The sequence below is a fragment of the Zonotrichia leucophrys genome, chromosome 2, assembly GCF_028769735.1.
Source record: "Zonotrichia leucophrys gambelii isolate GWCS_2022_RI chromosome 2, RI_Zleu_2.0, whole genome shotgun sequence".
NCBI classification, from domain to species: domain Eukaryota; kingdom Metazoa; phylum Chordata; class Aves; order Passeriformes; family Passerellidae; genus Zonotrichia; species Zonotrichia leucophrys.
Genome location: NC_088171.1, coordinates 119,884,219 through 119,906,376, shown reverse-complemented (window position 1 = coordinate 119,906,376; position 22,158 = coordinate 119,884,219). Strand labels below are relative to the sequence as shown.

The window sequence follows — 22,158 nt, the reverse complement described above, 5'->3', positions numbered from 1 at the left end:
GGGGGTTTTAATCTATTTCATAAACATTCATTTTAGTTTACATGGAGCAATTAGGGGAAATGAAAGCTGTAAAAAATGGTGTGAATTAATTTAAAGGACTGCACCACTTTGTAAAATAGTGTTAAAATATAAACAGAGAATCTTCTTAAGGTTTTGGGTTTTTTTAGAAAAGCTTTCAAAGAAAATATCTAGCAGCCTTTTCAAATAATAAGTCTGAGTAAAGGGTATAGATATGGGTCTATAAGTAACAACAGAGCTGCATTTTTTATTGATCACAGAAGAAAATACAAAGACACAAAAGAAATCCATTTCCAAAATATTTTAAAAATTCGCTACAATAACTATAGTGACTTAGATTCTATCACCTGGGGTGTGAAGCCCATTTTATATTGAAAAGTAACACTGAACAGCACCAATTTATTTAATTTACTGAGCAGACTGAATTCACTGGAAAGATTTTATCAACATGGCGGTCTACAAGGAAGGACAAATCAAGCAATGCAAACATTTGCCAGGGAAAGTGACAATTTTGCCCTTGCACATGATATTGCAGGAAATCTTTAGTAATTAATGCACTGATAATGATTTATTCTCTTCATGAAAATTGTACAGGCAGGTAGACTAGTAGCAATTGCTTTAGAAGTTCAAGTGGCTACATTCCAACCATGTGAACTGAGCTCAAATCCTCATCCAAATTGAGCCCTGCATCCCCAAAGATGGGTCTTGGCATCTCCATCAATCTGTTCGCATTTTAAGTTGCCGGTTCTCTTTTCTCTTTATTTAAGTACAACAGAAGATGCAACTTTTGTCTATCATAGATTACATTCTTTGCTTCTTACTAGCCTGGGATTTCACAGTAAAAGAATTTCTCCACTATTTAGTCCATCGTATGGAAAGTCAGAAAAATACCATTATGGTCAGAAAAAAACCTTGATATTTTCTTACAATGTAGGGCCTTACACTCCAAAAGGAGACACTTTCCTTATTTGAAAACATCTGAGCCTTTGCTTTTAATTGGAAATGTTTTGCAACATAAAATTTAAGTATTTTATTTTTTAAATATAAAATTATAGAATTTTTTTGGCAAATATTTGACAGTCTTCCTGATTCAGGAAGAAACAAAAGCTTTTTAGATTTTATAGGACAGCTATGACAGAGCATCTTCTTTCTTTCTTTCCTGAAGCAGGCAAGAGAAATGAAATGAAATCATGGCATGGCCACATGAGAGCCATCTTTGTATGTCACATTATGGATAATTTGTTTCCTGGAACAAAAGATAATTAAATACCACAGAGATTCCAAGAAAGAAGATTTACTCTTCTGGTGCTTAGAGGTATAAAGTGCCCTAGAAAACATCATGGCAGGGGGCTGCTTTTCAAGGAATTTAGTCACTAAAGCCTTGAAGACATTAACCACACTGCAGATGCAACGATATTTAAATTTTTCTGTTATTATTTTTATTGGTAGGGTTTTGGGTTTTTTTTCCTTTGCCAAGTCAGAGCCTGTATAGGAAAACAAACTGTTGCAGGGACAGTCATGTGGGTTGTTATGTTATGGCAGGGACTGGAACAGGATGATGCTGTTTGACTGGCAGCAGGTTTGGGGACAGACCAGGGCACTGGGGACAAAGCAGGAGCCACAAAGGAGCATTTGGGCCCAGGGAAGCCTCTGCTGCCCATCCCCAGCAGGGGAACAGAGGCTTGGGCTGGGTGGCAGGTTGGGCAGTGGGGAATCTGGGGACCAGTGAAGAGGAACAGGGTTTCTGAGGAGGCTCAGCAGCAGGGCAATGGGGCTGTGCTGCACAGGAGGAAGATCAGCAAAGAATTTGCAGCATTCCTACAAAATAGCTGAAAGTCTGAGTCAGAGCTACATGGTCCTTCACTCTGGATCTCTAAATGTGGCACTGTTTCTGCAGTCTCAGAGAAGTTTCACAGCTGGGAAGGCACTGGGAATTGTTCCATGATCTTTGTGTCACACAGAGGAAAACAGCTTGTTTGCAGACAGAGATAACTTATATTCATATATGTTAAACAAACAGGGAAGCAAAATCTTAAGGTCCTAGAGAGCTATTTTGGTTGACTGAGCAAATTACTTCACAGTTTAATTCCACAACTTGCAGTAAGCATGAAAAGTCTCCCACTGAAATTAAAGCAAACAGAGGGAAGAGGAGAGGAAAGAAGAGGTTTTCCCCTGTAAGAAATTTTGTTACAAATAAGTATGAAATGGGAAAGTGCAGATGAGTTGCATTTGAGAAACAGCATGGCAGTAGTTTCCTTGATCAACATTTTGGAATTTCTCAGCTACAATATAGATCCAAAAGAGAAAAAAAAAATTGTGGGCAGCTGTTGAAAGCAAAACTTGCTCTTTTTTTTTCCCCTGTTTTGCTGTTTGTTTGCTTTTTCATTTGTAGATCAAGTTTTAGTTAAGCTTTACTCTCCATTTATCCTACCCCGGCATCCTCTATAATGCCATCTGTGCCTGTTTTATCTCAAAACTAATAAGAGATTTGAATATGTCTTCTTTGAGATTAAAGACAGGTGGGTAAAATCATATCCTTGGTGGCTCTGAAAAACTTCAGACAAGTAGGAGAGGAGAGAGGAATGTGCAGTTCACACATCCTGTTATCACCTTGTCTGCAGAGCCACACTCCATCCGTCACAGGGCAGAGGTGGCACCAGTTCTTCCCTGCTGAAGCTCTCTGTCCCTTTGTGCAAAGGGGACATTTTGGCTATTATTTGGCTATTTCCACATCTGGCTGTTGGCCCAGTGCCTTACTGCAGCACAGGCAGTGCTTCACTAACTCAGGGCATTTCGAACTGGGAACAGGTCTGAGTGAGAAGCTACATGATCTGAAGGAAGCCTAAGGAGCAGTTTAGATGACTTTCCATTGTTATTCCACCTGTTCTCTCCAGGCAGCAACAAAAGGATCTTCTAGTGGATCATTGTAATGACTCCTGATAAATGGGATTGGTTAATTTTTGTTTTGTTTTGGTTGATTGGTTTTTGTTTTATTTAAGAAAAGAAAAACATTCCACCAGGATGGGGCTTGAACCAAAAATGCTGAATGTGAAAACTGAGAAACTGGGTGTCTGCAATGTCACAACACAGAACAGTATTGCTTGTTATATTATACTGCTATTTGTCACAGTAGCAAAATGTTTATTCTATGTTCTTTGGTATCAGAACTTAAAATGTTCTTGTTGCTAAACAGTGTAGGAAGATAAAATTTAAAGGTTAATCTTGTATGGTCTACTATTTCATATAATCCTACAATTCAAAAATGCCACTTCTGTTAGATCTGTAGTTAAAATGAGGAATGCTTACTTTCAAGGACTCCTTCTAATGAAAGACTTAAAAGCATAATTACAGGGATTGCTTTCTATCATTGTAGCAACCAGCTCCCACCAGGCTGTAATGAGCAATGCAAACAGTGGGATACAAACCAAACAAAAGCTTATCATTTTCCTAGATGCCAAAACTAGGAAATACAAAATTGGCTGCAAAAGAAAATTTAGCTGCTTAAATTGGAGATCTATACATTGAGATACATTAGCTTAATTGTTCTCTGACTCCTGGAAACTAATGAAAAGGTTCTTTTCAAAAGATTCTGTGAAAAAGGTTTTGTGTAGACTTGTACACCCCTTGGACTCCCTTGTTTACTTTTCAAGTAAGCAATGGGTATCAGGAGCTACTCCTCCAAAGTGTATTGAGGTGAAAATGTATAAAACTGATAAACTGTGAAAAGGAGTCCAGTCTAAATATGACACTCCACAGATGTTAATCTGGTTTTCACCCTGAGAACAAGTACTGCTCAGTGAACAGCAAGTGCAGTACTCTTAAGACCTGCAGTTTTTTCAGTCTCTTTAGCTTTTTGCTTTATGTTTTTTTGGTTTCTCCACCAGGAGACACAGGGCTCTGAATGATAAACATGTAGGTACAATAAGTATACTTTTAAAGAGAAAAATACACTTTCAAAGAGACGTCTGTCATGTATTCCTCAGGCTCAAGTGTTAGGCTTGAAAAACCTCACCTAGTGCCTTTCCTCAGTTCAAATAATACAACCTTTCAGGGAAATTTTATTTCATGCTTCTCTGATCTGGTCCCAGCCCAAAGGAGTTTCATCTTTCTGCCACACTTGAATTGAACACTCTGCTGCTGGCTTCAGAGCACAGGCTGCTCATATTGAGCACTGCTTTTGCCTACAGTGGTATCTGCCAACATTTCCAAAAGCCAGTGAGAAGATTTTGCTCTGCTTCCATAGGTTTGACTAGGTTCTTTGTACTTCAGAAAGCCTTTTAAGCATACTTTACATTTAAAAAGCAGCTGTGAAGACCTACTAAATAAAACCAGAAAAACACCTCCAACCCATCCAAAATCAACACGATAACACAAGAGCAACCCAAAAGAGGTGATTCTTCCTGTGCAATTTTCCTTGGGCAGACATCTAAGGAGTACAGGCATGAAATATGAGCTGTATGAAGTCTTGCTATGACAATGAGCTACGTTAAATGCAGAATGGTAGATCTAAAAAACAATGGCCAAGTTCAGTGTAGGGTAGTTAGAAAATGCATGCATTGAAAGCTACGCTGTGTGCAACATTAGTTGAAATGGACTGGAGTCATGCAATTATTTGGAAAGAAGCTGCTGAGGAGAATAAAAAAGTGTGGATACCTGTGTGGATCATAGCTTCCTCCATCTTTATTTCCTGATATAGGAAAATACAAGAGTAACTTTTGTTAGTGTTTAGAACTTGTAAAACCATTCAAAATGTAGTTTTCCATGCACAGCATCTAATTCCTAAAAAGAAATGTACTGTGTTAAATAAAGACAGAGCTGCAGTCCAACAAAGATTTCCTGGAAGTTTTACATAAAAGAACTAAAAACCCACAGGTTTTCAAAAATAATAAAACCCCAAAACAATTAGAAAAAAGAGAAACATTGGTAGATGTAGAAAGAGATACAAAGAGGCAATACCACAAATTATGTAGAATGGAGCATTCCTGTGAAAAAATAATAAATCACAATGTTCAACCAACCAAAGTTAAGTGCAATGAGTTCTAGAGACTTGAAGTAAAAATAGCTTTGTTTTACTCAGAGACTCTTGTAAAGAAATGTTGCTTTCTTCAAAAATGAAGGAGGCTACTGGTGATTAGAAGTTTGCAACGTTAAGTCTCGGTTGTGGTAAGGAACCTGAAGTTGTTGACATAGGCAAACAGCATTTTGAAATAAACACAGGATTTAATGCCTCACCTGATACTGGGAGGCAAAAACTAAAGAAATAAACCCTGCAAGAGAGAAAAGAGTTATGGCTGTGAAGATCTGCATGCACCTGTTATTGATTAGCTCCAATAATGATATCCCTCCTGCAGCATTTCTGCCAAGTGATGGGTTTTGCCATCAATATCTGTCAAGAATAACCTGTGCAGACTTGCAAAGAAGCCTCCTGGTCATACAGATGTGCATGATTGGTGTATATGGATAATTCCAAATTGTTCAGAGCAATACTTAGGAGAGTGACACTTCATGGACACAATTAGAACTTAAGTAGATGAAAACAATGTTAATAAAATGGAAATCAACAGTACTATTTATCTTGTACCTGTTTCAAGTCCCTTTGGCCTTGGATTGCACTGCTTGTAACCTTGACAACTTCTCAGTTCCATAAGCTGGACATGCAATTGATTCAAAATGCCTCTTTCCACTGTGTGAACTGTATTGGTCAGCTGAGAAAGAGAGGAACCAGGGGAAATTATGCTTGTTAACAAAAATTAAGGAAAACCTGGAGGAGTCTGGTGAATGACATTTTGTAACAGGGAAAGCAGTTTACCTGATAGGGATCAGTGTTCATATCAAAATATTCCAAGAAGCCGGTTGCAAACTCACAAAACAGAAAATTGTGGGTGTCGTTAACTGTTCTCAAACACCAGTAAGTGTTGTTGTTGGAGCTTGTGCAAGCACAGAAAGAGCCCACTGTAATTATACAAACAAGTTATTAGTTTTCAGTCAGAAATAATATGCTTGTTTCTTCTACTAGTTAAACACAGTAATACAATACTAGCATTGCCTTAGGTTTTTATTTAGGTTTATTTAGATTTGAGTACTCTGACTAGCTGTGAACACTTAATAAAAATAGGAATGGCATTGCAATACAGTAACCCCTCTTTAGATTGTGAACTTTGTCAAAAGGACATCTTTTTACCCTGTGACTGCTGCTGAAGCATTGCCAGAATGCACAGCAATATGAGAACTCTTTTTATAACTTTTTGTTACTATGCATTTAAAAAGAAATTAACTAATGTAATTGTTGTCTTTAAAACAAAAATCATGCACATGACTACTTTAGGAATATTTTAAAATGTAAAGTACATAGCAGAAGTCCTAGTACAATCAGAACAGATTATCTCTAGGAGACAATTTCTTTCTCCAAATGAAAAGATGTTCTTAGCAAATTTTCAGTTTGGGGTCAAATATGTTGTAACTTAATCACCACCTGATCTTGAAATTTCTGCAAATAAATTTTTCAGTCACTTTTCTTTCTCCATCATCCCAAGTGAGGAAAATACTGGTTTTTAATGCTGAATCCTGTGAAAAGTTTTTCTCAATGGGATAGTATATAGATTACTCTGAAGTTTAAAGAGACAAAATATCCTTTACCTCTAATATTTTGTTCATATACACAAGTGCTACGCAGTTGTGATTTTGAAAATATTTTAGCATATAAAAAGTGGAATAATGGGAAGAATTCATAAGGGATACTATCTGCATTTTGGTGATGATATGTTGTTTATTATATACTTCGAAATAAAAATGTTAAAGTAGGCCTTTTATGTGCTGAAGTTTTTGGCAACATTAAAGGCCAGAATAATGCTCTTATTGCATGAAGTGGAAAACCAGTGATACAGCAGAGGATAACCTAGATCACATCTACATTTTGGCACAAGACTCACAGTTCCAGAATGGTGCTGTCTGCCAGTGGTTGTTGTCATGGGTGAAACATGTCAGCCCGGGAAGGCTACACTCATCTCCCTTCTTCTGGCGCCTTTTCCCCTTGCGCTCCTTCTTCCTTCTCCGGTTCTCCTTGAACAGCTGCAGTTTGCCATCCACCTCCTGTGCTGCCTCTCTGCTCAGGGAGGAAGATGGGCATGGCTGACTAAGAACAGTCTCTGTTTGGTTGACAACAGCACTAGTGGTTTCTACATCTTTCTGGATTTTATAAAGGTGAAAGGATGAGAACGGGACCTTCTAGCTCAGCTTCCCCAGCTGCTAGGAGAAGGTGCTCCCTTCAGCATGCATGAGAAAGGATGCACTGCTGCATTTAGGTTTTACTGGATCTTCTTAAAAAAATATTCATCAGTTTCTAATAGTACTGTTTTCATCCTTTCTCTATCAATAGGTTGAAGAAATATTATCCATAAACTTTCACAAGTTGGCCCAAAACTACTGAATGTTTCTTGTGATAGCTTGCTACATGAGACCTTTTCTTCCCCTCACCTCTCTCCACAAAAAACACAACAAAACCCAAACCAAAAAAACTCCCCAAATGCCCAAAACTACATTTATCCAGTCACCAAAAAGTCAGCTGTGAGAGTGAGAGGTTAATAATAGCCTTACTTGAAGGGATGAAGATGGCTCTTGAGTTTGTCTTGGGCCTTTACCCCCTTCTCTTTGTTGTAATAGCTACAGGGAAAAAATTTAGGAATTATTAATTAATTAAACTATTTTCAACACAAAACCAAAACAGAAATATACTATGGGTGACATTTTCTTAAGGAACTATACAGACTTAAAAATTTCACCTAATTTAAGGAAGTTCTAACTGAGTGATCCTATGCTAGGTTATAGCAGAACTACAGCTGGATTCAAACATGTTAGTAGAATACAAACATATATATAATCTTAAAATGTTAAAGTTTATCTTCTTGTGGTTCACAGTAGCTTCTACTCATGCCTAACTGAAAAAAGAGGCCTACAAAGGTTATAAATATCAATAAAGCTTTGGTTTTCTATTTTCAATCTCAAAATCCCTGGAAAACGTATAAGCCTTAGAAATCAGAGTAGTATTCAGTACTTAGCACCACCTCTCTTACCTCTGTTTACTACAATCACATTCATCTGGTTTTCTTCTTTTTAGGTGCCCTCTAACTTCCCTCAAATTCTTAATTTTGTCTTGGAGAGCTTCGATCTGCAAAGAGGATATTTCTGAGTCAGAATTATTCTTTGCAAAGCTATCGGTGTAAAGACTTCACTGAGATTTTAAAATACCTCTTACCTCCTTATCAATGTAAGCCTTGTGATCCTTCCAGGCTCTGGCAGACTGGTACAGCTCCCTCTCACAGTGAATAGTGTCATTTGGAAGAATGAAACATCTGCATATGTGAGTTTAAGAAACAGGAAAATGAAGGTCACCTTCTTTCCCAGTTACCCTCCCCATTTTTCGCTTTCTTTCAACATTCCTAATCAAAATTTTTATATTGTTAGTAAACAAATAAAAACTGTACAAGGTCTTCCTCTCTTGACTTAATAGCAGCAATTGCTTTTATCTGTTTTCTCTGGAAAACTTGTCATCCACAACAGATGGCCTGTGCATGCTAAGCAAAAAATGCAATACATTCTTATTTAATCAGAAATGAAATTGAAAATGAAGTAAATCTGCTCAGAAATTAAAGTTCCTTGTTAATCAGAAGTGCCATTGTTTATTTAACCACCAGCTGCTGAGAAATACTTTCTCCTTGCCACATGAATGTGGCTCATCTTCCCAGCACACAAAACACTCTAGAAGAGAACACAGAATCAGAGGGCTGAAGATCAATATAATCAATAAAGACCAAGAAGAACCAAAGTTAGAAGAAAGAGTTCAAACACGTCATTAAAAGTCTACGGAGCACTTGAGTAAAAAAACAGCGCAATGACAAAAATATTCATAACTGTGTTTGAAAAAACAGTTCTACCAAGAGGAAAAAAGAAGTACAAGAAAGACCAAGGCAGTGGACAGAGACAAAAAATCCAGCAGAGTGCAGGCTGGGCTTTCAAAGTCACCAGGCTGACAAACAGAAATTCCTTAATTAGAGAAATATAATTTTATAGACAGGACTTTTCTTTGGGTTCTCCTTCATCATTACCATTCTTTTTTTGAGAAGAATAACAGAAAAAAGATGTAGATGGTTATCTCTTCCAATGTTATCCTATTCTGTTTTTTTCTTCACTTAAAGAATTCTGAAAGTAATGCTATTCTGTAAAGGTCAAAACACTTTATGGAGAAATCATATTTTTTCTGGAAAATGATTTAAAGCTTTAATAATTCCATGGCTGGAAATTATCAGTGTAAGAAAGGATAATTTCTACTATTCAAAACTAACCTTTGTATTCACCTAAAAAAAAAAAAAAGAAGTAAAACATAAACTCAATTTACATTTCACATATAATAAAAGAGATTCAACAAAGTTGGTTTTGTTTTGCCCACATATTCCTGAATTTTGAAAGAAATCATAGTAACATTTTAAAACTAAAAATTATTTTGAGATGTTTGCCTTTTCATTCAGATTTAGTGTATCTTGAATAAAAAGGTCTAATGCATCTTAGCTAGTGCTAATGTCTGCAAACAACTAAGCTTTAAGAAACATGATGTAGCTGATCTAATCTGTCCCCATGTAGAGTGGGATTTCAGTAATCTCAGATTTAGGCCTCTATGATAAACTGTAGTCTAAACTTTATAATAAACAGCAGAAGCATCAGCTTAATAGGGTGATTAATCCATCAAACGATTCATGTTTTGATACAAGGGATGAATTTCCCTCCAGAGATGTCTGCTTCTCCCTAGAAATAAAATCTTAACCAGAGGTCTCCATTTAAAATACACATACTAAATATAAGTTATTCCACTTCCTAAAAGATACAACTCAGGTGTATCTAAAATCTGTGATGTCAGTTTCAAGTTCCTAAATGTTGTACAGAGGGAGAAAGAAAAGAGCTAGAAAATGAAGATTTGGTTTTAAGAAACAGAAACACCATACAGAGAAAGCAATCATACTTGTGTGTCACTCTGACAGAGCTGGGCTGACCCAAAGCATCAGCGCCATCAGCGACCATTGTGTCACGAGCAGCGCGAGCAGTTTCCTCTCCTTCCTCCTCGTTGTGACGCTTGGTGATACTTCTGGTCTTCAACACCTGCAGCTCTTCTTCTTCCAGATTTATGTCATATATCTCACCTTCAAATTCCACAGACAAGGACCGGGTTTGGCGAGTGTGGACAAATCGAGGTTTGTATTCTGAACCAGAAGAAACATTCACAGTCAAATATATATGTATACATAGGTACATACATGATCTGTGTCATGAACACAAAACATATTCCAAGGAGAAGAATGCAGTTCAATGAAACCAGTTGATATTTTCTGTGACTTTACAGAAACTTATTTAATGTTTTTTTGATACATTGTGCCCCACGGTTCCATGAGTAGCATGAAATTTTGGTTGCTCCGAGGTTTGCATTTCATGTTAGTCTGACCTTATGCTACAGTTAGCATCTAAGTCTTCAAATAAAAAACAGTATCTCTGAAATGAGATATTCAGAAAGAGACACTAAAAAAAACAGAGAACACAGGATTAGCAGCCACTTTAGAAAATGAAATCATTCAGTACTGTGAAACAAGGCCACCATCTGTAAATTGGCATGTGACATGTTAATGCATACTTTAGAGCAAAAAATTAATTTTGAAAATTAATACCTTTTCTTTTTTAAAGGTAAGAATTTAGAGGGTAAGAATCCATCAGATATCAGTATCTGTATGTATCTATATGTATATATGTACATATACTTTGACATATATGTCATCTGTAATTATGTGATCACCAAAGAATTGCTGCATTGCAGAGCTACAGTGAGATTAATTATGCCACTTTTACCCCTTGAAAGCTCTAAGCTTAGTAGGGTCACAACTCTTTTAGTTACTGTGTATATGAGTAAGATTAACTAAGACAATTAACTCTTTTGAGAGGTCTTTAATTTCCTGTACAAGAGAACCTCTGTTTAGTCTCAGTCTGAAAGACCTTACTTACACTTTTTACTTCTTTTGCTAAATGCACTTGACCCAAACCAAGATGATAAAACTGACAGTCAATACCACACCAAAGCGTGTTGTGTCTAGCAATGGTGCCTTGCAAAGCACACACAGAGCTCTAGACATACAAAATTAAGCTTGTAAAAAGTCAATTGCAGGGCATTTCCATTTGTTGCATCTATGTTGAGCACACCCATGTAACCTAACAATAATTTATCCAGCAGAAAACAGCATCTGTAAGAAAGTACTGCCTTTGGTAGGCAGCATCAGTTCTAGTGAAGTTTTTATGTTAGTGTCTTTGAGAGACAGGCTTACTCTTTCCTGCAAGAATCTTTTCAAGGAGAAGATAGTGAGCCTCATTGAACTTTTCATTCAAACCACCCTGTACTAAACATTTTCAGCAATCATCTGCTGCCAGGTGAAAAAAAGTCTCAGTCAAGGCAATGAGGACATTCATCTTCATCAACAGAAAAACTAGCCTCAAAGCATCTTTCTGGTCTGTAACCAAATTATTCTTTAATAAAATCATGTATAAGATTCATAGGGTCGGATGGGACAATTTCTTGCATTTGACAGCCTCTGATCATACTGCTTAGCAAACAAGTGGCTGAAAGGATGGAATATATAGGCATGTCATGCATGTATCATCTGAAGACAAGCCTGAATTAGTAATTCCCTTCAAAATATTTCATCACTATGAGTCTTTCTCCACTCTACTCAGAGGAGTGTTAAGGCTGATTTGGAGGCAGAGAAAGGAAGAGATGTAAGAACATTGCAAAGAATTAAAGCATAACAAAACCACTTTTTCTGATGCCTCCTTCAGATGTTTTCCATCCTTCCCCTACTTTCTCTCTCCAAGTAACTTGTTCCACTCACAATCCCCTTTCAGCCCTTGCTGGTGACTTGGCAGCACCTCTTTCCAAGGTACACAGAAGGTATCTCCCCACAAAAATATCCCTTGAGGGAACATTCCCCAGTTTGAGAATCACCCTGGCAGCCTGTGGCATGTACACTTTTCAGCAGAGCTCTGCCAGTACACACTGTGAGGTTCCTCAGGTCATACTAAACAAATGGAAGAAATTAGATCAGGACAGTATTTAGGCCAAACAATGAGACAACTTAAGACAGACAATATTGTGGTTGAATGTACAAAGAATACCAGGGATTCTTGTTCACATCCACAGTGTGGGGGGCTTTAAATCAGGAAATATTTGGAATGATACTGACATTATGTTTTTAGTTCATAGACATCTGTGCAGCACCTTCTAACTTTTGTTTCTCGTACAACTTCACTAACATCTTGCTTTGAAGATCCATCTTTATTTTATTCCCCAGTCTTGCACTCTCCTGTTGAAGAGCAGAACACAGCCTGCTCTTCAACAAATTCTAAAATCTGCTGCTATTGCTTCAGCTACAGAAATTCACTCGCATTGCTGGGCAGAGAGAAGAAAAATCGTGCTCCATTTAAAACAACAGCCTCTTCACATAGGCTTCTTTTGTAGAAATCATTAGCAGAAAGAAACCCAAGTGCTACAGTCCTAAAACCCGCTCGTACAATCGCTTCAGCCCCCGCTCCACTAGAGGACACTGTGATCTCGCTGTGTGTCCCTGCGAGGATCCCGCTAAGCAGGGCAGGGAGAGGGGAAGGGAGAGCCGGGCAGAGTTCGGGTCCGAGAGCAGCCTCGGGGAGCCCATGTGTGGGGGGCATCACCAACCTGCGAGTGAATTCAGCCCTAGCCATGCTACAGAACACTTGTCGCGGCCACCTGGGCAGGCAGCGGCCCGAACCACCGCGGGGCTGCCGTGTGTGAGCCGTGCGAGAGGTGGCACCAGAGCATCACCGCCACCAGCGCCGCGCCGCAGCATAAAGGCTGCTCCTCGCCCTGATCCGAGGGATAAATATCGTTGTTCTTGCTGCTGTTACAATCACAGAATGGTTTGCGTTGGAAAGGACGGAGAAGAATACCCAGTTCCAGCACCCCTGCCGTGGGAAGGAACACTTGCCGCTAGAACAAGTTGCTCAACCTGGCCTTGAAAACATCCAGGGATGGGGCATCCCCCTCTTTGGACAACCCTCACAGTACTGATTTTCTTCCTAATATTTAACCCAAACCTACTCTGTCCAAGTTTAAAGTGATTTCCCCTAGTCCTATCACTAAATGCCCTTCTAAATTCCCTCTCCAGTTCTAGGCCCACTTCAGGTACTTATTACAGAGTCAGTTATGCAGAACCTGACTACCAGTTCTGGACATCTTCATGAGACACGAAGGTGAAAGCAAGAGCACACTGGTAGGAAAATGCTCTGCTAGCCATTTCCCCCTGCTCTCTGCCTCAGAGTCCAAGAGATCAAGTAACACTTACTTTGCACATTAGGGTTTCTCAGGAACTGTCTTTGATTTTTCCTCTGGGCCCTGCTGTTCCGGTAATCAGTGTCTCCACAGTGGCAGTCCTTGTCTTTGCCGCCGTAGCCCCGGGAGTGGAGGCTGCGCGTTCTCTTCCTGATGGCCAGGATGTCGCTCGACACCTTGCACTTGTGGATTCGGAGTTTGCCAGAAGCATCCTCTGTGCACTGCCACTTCTGCAAGAGAGAGACATGAAGGTGATTTCCCAGCAGCCTTCCAAACCCCTGTTGCTTTCAGTAAAAGGAGACAGGTAAATTTATTTTTAAATTTAGGCAGTCCCTTAAATAGCAAACTGAGAAGGGAAATATTTTTGGGCAAAAATTCAGGCACATTCTCCACAATGTCTTTCTCATGCTAGGAAAACATAAGCTTGAATGAAATCACCTCAAATCTGCATAAAATATACAATCCAGATGAAAAAAACCCAACAAAAACCAAGCACACATATATATATATAAATCAAGAGTATCTATACTACACACATCCCTGAAAAGAGCAACTTAAAAGTCTTAATTTACTGAGTCAAGGAATAGTAGCAAGGCAGTTGTCACCCACCCTTTTTCTTCTTTGAAAAAAAAAGTACTTTGTTCTGTGACATGGATTTTTCTAGCATGATTCAGGGAAAAATAAAAACAATCCCCAATCCATGGATGAGGAAGAACTGGTTCAGTTGCAGAGTGTTTTGGAAAGAAAAGAACAAATTGTGGATGTAATCTACAGAAAAATACATAAAGCATTCCCTACAGTCAGCAGGTGCAAGCAAGGGGAAGAACCTTAGGGACAGTAAACAAGAAATTATCTTGGATAAACTCCTTTGGAGTTATAAGTCATGAGATTTGTATGAGACTTGGGAGGAAAAGCTCTGGAAGGAGTACCTGTAAAAAGCATTGTGTGTGTGCTGAATATCAGAGCAAGTGTGGGAGAATGAAAGGAAACAGGTTTTTCTCCCAGTTTGTCTGCACAATATCTGTCTGACTTAATTATCAACATCACTGAACCAGATGGAAGATTCCAGGTGGATTTTTCCAGTGGATCCCATCACCTTCACATTTGAAATTAAAAAACAACTGGGAGTTTAATTTCCTTTCCACATCATACTGTTTTAAAAAACCTAAATGTTGTTTAAAATCAAAAGAGATCAGAGCTCCTTTGCCCACACCCAAAGCTTGCCATACATGGCATTCACAATACTCTACATAAAATAAGAAGTCTGTGAAGATTTTAAGTCAGCAGCAGTCTGAATAACAATAGGTAGAACTAGAAATAGCTCTGTTTATTTATAATTTTAATGCAATCATAAATTACTATTACTCAGTGAGTTTTGTTCACTTTTTCATCTTAAGCCACAATGAACAGAGTTTGCATACAAAGCACTAAGCTTGGCTGGATATTGCAAAGAACAAAACTCAGTAATGTTATTGGTAACTGGAACCTTTTCGCTGCAGTTTGAGTAAAGTTTCTCTGTACTGTGTCCTTTGTTTGGTTCCCATGACTGAATAGCATAAGTAGCTTTCTCTTGCCTCATTAATAATAACAAGACAGATGAATGCTGGTCCTAATGGAGTTGCCAATCTAATTTTTGAAATGGACACTAATATCAGAGCATGCACATTTCAGTAAGCTCCATTAACTAATGGCTGCTCTGGACTGTTTTGGGGATGTTGTCACGCTGACTGAAGAATGGAGAAAGAAAACTGAGCCTCAGGTAGATTTTCTGGCCTGATAACCCGAGGAATGAGCTGATGTGAGTCTGAACCACAGCACCATGAGTGCACTCTCTGGCCTAACATGTGGGCTGAATTAAAGATGGATTCCATGCTGAGATCCTCCTGTGGATTGGCAGGACTCTGATCTCAGAACAGTAAGCCATGTGTAAAAGGACCTTAATTTGAACAAGTCCAATAACTGGCAGAGAAATTACACTTGTGCCCAGACTTTCAGTGTAAAGGTACATCTATAAGTGACAATGTAACTTTCTACAAGAAAAGGTGTCCAAGAGCTGTAAAGCTTTGCTCATTTTACTCTCCCATAGCATGTGCTCTCTTCCTTCTGCAGCAAGAGATGATTGTTACAGGATAAGAGTTGACTGCACCACTATATTTCCTGTCTTTATTGGGTACGTGTTACATTTATAAACATATGGCACTGGCTTTTAAGGAGTCTCAAAAGCAGCATTTTAAAGTAGAATAAGTATTCTCTTTGTCTCTTTGCATTAATCATAGCAAGAGGTTGTAGGAGTGGCTTCAATAACCTTTTAGATCGTTTTTAACAGTATTATGACTAACACTGAAACAACACGCTCTGTGTCTAGTACAAGCCAATAATAGTTCCCTATTTAAAACAGGGATTAAATGTGATTCATTTCCTCTTTCATTTTCCTTTTTAAAATTTTACTTTAAAAAGAGTGTCATTATAAAGATGCTTTGGAGTTCTATGATGGAATTTTCAGTCTAACTTTCCTGAATCCTTGCCCATGCCAGCACAATCAGACACTGAGCGTGCCTTATGCAGTTAAATCATAATGATTCTTCTGCTCATCTTTAGATCTATAAAATGCATTAATGCACATAAAGGAAAATTCTGGCTGAATGCACTGCCATATCCCCTGTTTTCTACCTTCTTTCCCAGTTTGAATAACAAACTATTCTTTGAAGGTCAGGACTATTAATTTTGGTTTCTGGATCACTATTTCTCCATCAATTAAATAACCCCATTAGCTAACACAAGCTAAATATGGCTTCATAAAATTTTAATTTGTATATGTTTTCTTATTTTCCCCATGTTTATCTTCTTTCTTACAGTGATATTTCACAAGACACCTTAGACAATCTAACAACTCACTGTTGCCATAGGAATATAGGATAGTCCTTGCTTCTGGCTGCCTGTTGATTTAGGGACCCTTGCACTCATTTATTTTCATCTTGGTAGGAGAAAAGAGAACTAACTCAGAATTAAAACTCTAAACCAATAGTAGAGAAAAAACCAAGCTCCTGACATTTGGCTGCAACAAGCTGTTATATTGTTTCAGTCATGTTGTGAAACTTCATCTGTGTCAGCCTTTTTCCTTGTCATTGACTCATCTTTTCCTTCTTTCATCTCATTTCATCACCTACCCTCCAGCCACTATTTCCCTCTCACCTCAGCTCCCTGCCTTCAGTTCACATTCCTCCTCAATTTAGGTTCAGAAGGAAAGCAAAGGTGAAAAAGGATCTTTAATGCTTCCACTCCAGTGGAGCACTGACACCCCACACCTGAAAGCTGATGGAACTTAGCCCACTGGGAGGAGCTTTGCTAGTTTACAGCCACCCTGAACCAAGCAGGGTTTGTTCTGCATATGCACTTGGAGCCTTGGCTGGGTTTGTGTGTGCTGGCTGCCAGCTCTTCCCAGTGCCTTCCCTGCCCCGTCAGCAAATTGCAAAGGAGCTTAGGGGAGATAAAAGTGTCAAAGGACTGAGCAGCTAAGGACTTTGGATTTGTCTTGTTTGAAAGAAACAGCCTGAGGGGCAATGTAATTTCTCTTCACAGCTCTCTGAGGAGGGAAAGCCGGCAGGGTGATGTGGATTCAGTGATAGGACATGCGGGAATGGTTCAAAGTTGTGCCAGGGGAGGTTTGGATTGCACATTAGGATGCATTTCTTTACCAAGAGAGTGGTCAAATACTGTACAGGCTTCCTGGAGATGGAGTTGTTGCCCCAAGCCTGTCAGTGTTCAAAAGGCATTTGGAAAGTACTGTTAATGACACACCATGGAAGTGGCCAGGCAGTCAGACTCAATGATTGTTGTAGATCCCTTCCAACAGAAATAGTTCTGTCCTATCCTATTGTGCTGATTTAGGCTGAGGTAGAGTTAATTTTCTTCACAGTGGCTGGTATGGGGCTGTTTTGTATTTGTGCTGAACACAGGGTTGATAATATAGAGGTGGTTTTTTTATTGCTGAGCAGGGCTTACACAGAGCCAAGGCCTTTCTGCTTTTTCTGCTGCCACGCTGGTGCAGAGCCTGGGTGTGGCTGGGGGGGCTGGGAGGTGACACAGCTGGGACAGGCAACCCCAACTGACCAAAGGGATATTCCAGACCGTAGGACATCACACTCAGTACATAAAGTTAGGGCAGAAGGGAACATTTGGAGTCATGACCTTTGTCTTCCCAAGTCATTGTTACATGTCATGGAATTCTGCTCTCCCAGAGATAGCTGAAAAACTGCCTGTCCCTGGGAAGGAGTGAATGAATTCCCTCTTGTTTTGCTTGTGTACACTGCTTTTCCTTTCCATATCAAACTTTATCTCAACCCACGAGTTTTCCAGCTTTTGCTCTTCCAATTCTCCATTTGATCTCACTGGTGGGGGAGAGAGTGAGTGGCTGTGTGGGCTTAGTTGCTGGCTGGGGTTAAACCACTACACCTATCCTATCCTATCCTATCCTATCCTATCCTATCCTATCCTATCCTATCCTATCCTATCCTATCCTATCCTATCCTATCCTATCCTATCCTATCCTATCCCCTATCCTATCCTATCCTATCCTATTCTATCCTATCCTATCCTCTATCCTATCCTATCCTATCCCCTATCCTATCCTATCCTATCCTATCCTATCCTATCCTATCCTATCCCCTATTCTATCCTATCCCCCATCCTATCCTATCCCCCATCCTGTCCTATCCTATCCTATCCTATCCTATCCTATCCTATCCTATCCTATCCTATCCTATCCTATCCTATCCTATCCATCCCCTATCCTATCCCCTATCCTATCCTATCCCCTATCCTATCCTATCCTATCCTATCCTATCCTATCCTATCCTATCCTATCCTATCCTATCCTATCCCCTATTCTATCCTATCCCCTATCCTTCAGAAGTTGTGCTGCTTTAATCTCTGCCAAACCTGAAGTTTAAACATGTAAATACCTGTGCCTGTTCCTCAGTGTTGAGACAAGCAAGGCAACGGTGCTGCAGCAGGAGCTTTTCCTTGGATAATGGCACCAGCATGATGCACTTTCTTCCGGGGATAGATGTTTGTCCTTATAATGGCATTTCAAAGACAAAGGGTAGGACATGGACTGGTTAAAAGGGATGGTTTGTCCTTGGTGGCTTTGCTTTGCCTTGCTACCTGGCACAGCTCCAGTTGTGACTTGTAAGGAAGACAACACCAATTGTCTTCATAACTACTTGGGGTCTCAATTTCCTGGTATTAATCAGTTGTGCCACAGCCTTAAAATTAAGTCTATTTCATTACTGCTTATAATTAAGGCATAAAAGTATATATTCAGAATGAATCATTGTGATGTGCTCCACTGTAAATAGCTACTTAGGCAGGACTTCCAATCAGCTTTGTGGATTTAATAGACTGTGATGCATTTGAGACAGTTGCTGCTCCCTTATATAGAGGGGAAATGAATTAGACAAGTCATGAAAAATGTCCCAACAGTGGGCAAGCTAAAGGTTTCTATGAAATGTAAACACCTAGTATTTGCAGTAGACACGTCAGTGTTAAATACCTTGTCAGATTTTATCACAAAGTTATGAAACCCTGCAAAACATGCAACCGGAAATATAACATAGCAGCAATATTTTTACAGGTGCTTTTTCATTTTTGTAATGTATGACTGACTTTGAGTATTATTGCTCAGCCTAGGGAATGTTAAGATAAGGCCTGAAAAATGAAGACTTCATGAATTTAAACATGTCCTCAAGATCTCATTTCCCTTTTTTCCTGTTTCAAAAAGTACTCTCCAAGTTTGAAAAGAGTATAGATGGAAATACCGTCACAGGCTGAATATGTGAGCACCATTTTCCTTCATTAGCAGCAACCAGACCTGGGGGACTGCCAGGGGACTTGATGTGATAATGCTGGAAAAGGAGTCTGGCTCAGGGCTGTGCTACTGCAATCAGAGCTGTCTTGCTTTTGCTTTCTCTGGGCCATTAGAAGAGGCTGTGTCACACAACATATTGAAAAGTGCCCTGTAATTAGTTGTCTATGGTAAACAGTACAGAGCAGCAGCAGTTCAGTTCTGCTGAACTGAACCTGAATACTGAGAAATGCCTGCTGGTTAAGGTCATGTCCTCTGTGCATCCTGACAGAGCAGAACCGAACCCTGGTGCTGACCAAGGCTCCTGAATGCCCCTGGAAATACTAATCTGTGTTGTTTCATCTCAGCAGTACTTCAGCATTGCACATGAGTGCAGCTGTTTAACAGGGATGGTTTGCCAGGTTCACTCAGGAAATTTGGAATTGCTGCATTTTTGTGGGAAAAAAAAATCTCCTCCTCCGTTTTAGAGCTGAGTAGATGCAGCCTGTAATGGCAGATCCCAAGTTTTGCGCCACTCTCTCGTAAATGAACCACTTTCTGTTCGATCATGCTCCAGAGTCTGACAACATGAATATATTCAAAAGCAGTTATTTACATACAGCCTTAGCCCCTGAGATGTGTTCCTAAAAAACGCAACGGTCGTGGTTCAACAGATAGGGAAGAAGTTTGTCCTACAAGAACTGATGGGCAGAAATGTATGACAGGCTTTAGAAATACTTTCAGATAAAGGCATAGGGATGGAGTTGGAGGAAAAAAGGAATGAAGGAATTAATCACTAGATAACAGAATTAGCTATATAAAAATTAGCAATTTTCAGCTACATCACAAGCTTATGAAAAGAAAGAAAGAGAAAATTGCCTAGGAATTTTACAGACTACAAAATTTTGCATTCTTGCTGTATGGGCAATATTGATTTTAAGTGTCACAGTTATAGCAGTTCTCTAGTTATAAAATATGCATGAACTGCACTGTCAGCTCTAGAAATGTAGGCACCTAGGTCAAGACAGCAAATATTTCTCCTGCATAGCATTCTCTACCAAATCTATTAACTTGCCTGTATAGTTACAGCTCAGCATCAAGAGACTTCTGTTGTTATCCAATAAACTTCCACTATCACGTGCAAACAAATAGGAGCTAATGAAAAGGATAAATTTAATCCTTTAGCTATAAATAGTAATACCAATAATAATCTGTTACTATTGTGTCATATACATTTAACTTGCAGAGGACTCAGCTTATATTCCATTTCACTGGATACTTTAGAATGGAAACTCTGCAAAAAGATAACCTCAAAGGAGTACTACAGCAAGTGTTAAAAATAATTCTTCCATAAACTGTGTTTTCTGTCTAGACATTTTTGGTACAGAGAGTTACTTTAATAGAGGTTTAAAGAATTTGCTTTGTTAAGAACTGTGCCACTCTACCATAAAGGTCTTTCTGTTAGAGAACACCAGTAAGATGATAGTGAAAATGTTGAACACAGTTGTGCATTGAAAGAGATGAAACCAGTGAATCCAGTAATCTTCCTGGAATATCTCTGGATTTTATCCAGAATAGATTTCATACGTCCAATTAAGAATTGCTTGAATTTAAAGGATTGTCAAATCTGGGAAGAGCTGCTCTCTGTTTGATAAAAACTTAAATATTTAGGCTGAAATGTGAACTATTTAGGCTGAAATATGAAATTCCATGCCTTGAAAGATTATTTTTACAGATAAAGGAACTTATCTTCATATTTGGTTTCAACTCATAAACAGAGTGGTATTTTAACTAGAAGTATCATAATTTCTGGCAATTCCTACGAATTCTTGAGCAACTAAATAGTAGGCAAGTTTCTGTCAGCTGTGAGAAGAGACAGCTTTGAATCAATGCTCTGATAAAACAGGTTGATCAGCAAGTGCTTTTTGACTCCTGCAAGTCAGGAGGTTGTTCTGGAATCTGGAGAATCCATGAGTGATGTTAATATGCCACAGCATAATTTTAGTTGGTTTTAGTGGGTGCTCACAGTCTGGCTGTCAGTGGCTGGCCAGCCATCTGACACTTCTGGCCAGCTCTTACCAATGTATGTGTTTTTATTCATACTCTGCAGCTGGTCATAAAGCTGACCTATACAAATGTATGGTCTGTGATATTTATTTTATGAGAACATAGATACTCGAGCCAAACCAGACTACACCTAATAAGCCCCATTCTAATTTCCTTTACAATATTATCTGTGAGCTGATTGATGGCAAGTGCTCTTTCAGTATGGCAAATAGATATTCTTTCAACTGAATGCTGATATGATAATTTGATAAATATGAATATCAATAATGAAATTAAATTCTTATGCTAGGCTTTTAGAGGGTGAAAAATATGTGAGAAATAGGAGCACAGGCTACAAAACATGCTTTTTGGATCAGAGCCAGAAGAATCTTGCACATTTACCACAAAGCTGATGTTTGGATTCAGCAACATGTCTCCAGTGACTACCCGTAAAACCTCAGATCACGGTAAAATACACTGAGACCTAATCTAACTAAAAATCTCACTGTACAGTCTTCAGGCATTTTCTCCAAATGAAACATTATTTCCTAAGGGTAGTTTTGGGATGGAGTTCTTTGGGAGGAAACTCAATATTATGCATCTCTAAAGCTGAGGCACATGAAAAGAGGGCACAGGGAAGGTGCAGCTACAGCGTTGTACCTGTCCAGCACAGTGGGAGCTCATGTGCATGCGTGCCGTACCAACATGGGCAGCACGATGCATTTTCCTGCTCTGCCCACTGTCAGTGCTCACTGGAGCTGGCAGAAGGCCACGGATCTTTACAAGTTTCAGACCTTTGCTGTTCACAAACTGGCAGGTAGTGTTGAGCAGATGGTAGGAGATGTATGCCCATAAAATAAACAGA

At 39.1% G+C, this 22,158-nt stretch overlaps 1 protein-coding gene across 8 annotated transcripts in view; it reads right to left on the bottom strand.

The window, feature by feature from the left end:
* The window catches only part of SULF1 (sulfatase 1), a 184,772-nt gene that overhangs the window by 2,885 nt on the left and 159,729 nt on the right, over positions 1–22,158 (bottom strand). For 7 of the 8 annotated variants that reach the window (XM_064706210.1, XM_064706208.1, XM_064706207.1 and 4 more), the window contains 9 exons: positions 13,419–13,635; positions 10,028–10,265; positions 8,270–8,366; positions 8,088–8,182; positions 7,612–7,677; positions 6,948–7,120; positions 5,828–5,970; positions 5,600–5,723; positions 4,672–4,705 (listed from right to left, as the gene is read on the bottom strand). In XM_064706210.1, the coding sequence (XP_064562280.1) occupies positions 4,672–4,705; positions 5,600–5,723; positions 5,828–5,970; positions 6,948–7,120; positions 7,612–7,677; positions 8,088–8,182; positions 8,270–8,366; positions 10,028–10,265; positions 13,419–13,635 (1,187 nt within the window). The remainder of the gene's footprint in view (positions 1–4,671; positions 4,706–5,599; positions 5,724–5,827; positions 5,971–6,947; positions 7,121–7,611; positions 7,678–8,087; positions 8,183–8,269; positions 8,367–10,027; positions 10,266–13,418; positions 13,636–22,158) is intronic. The other variant, XM_064706213.1, reaches the window with a different exon arrangement.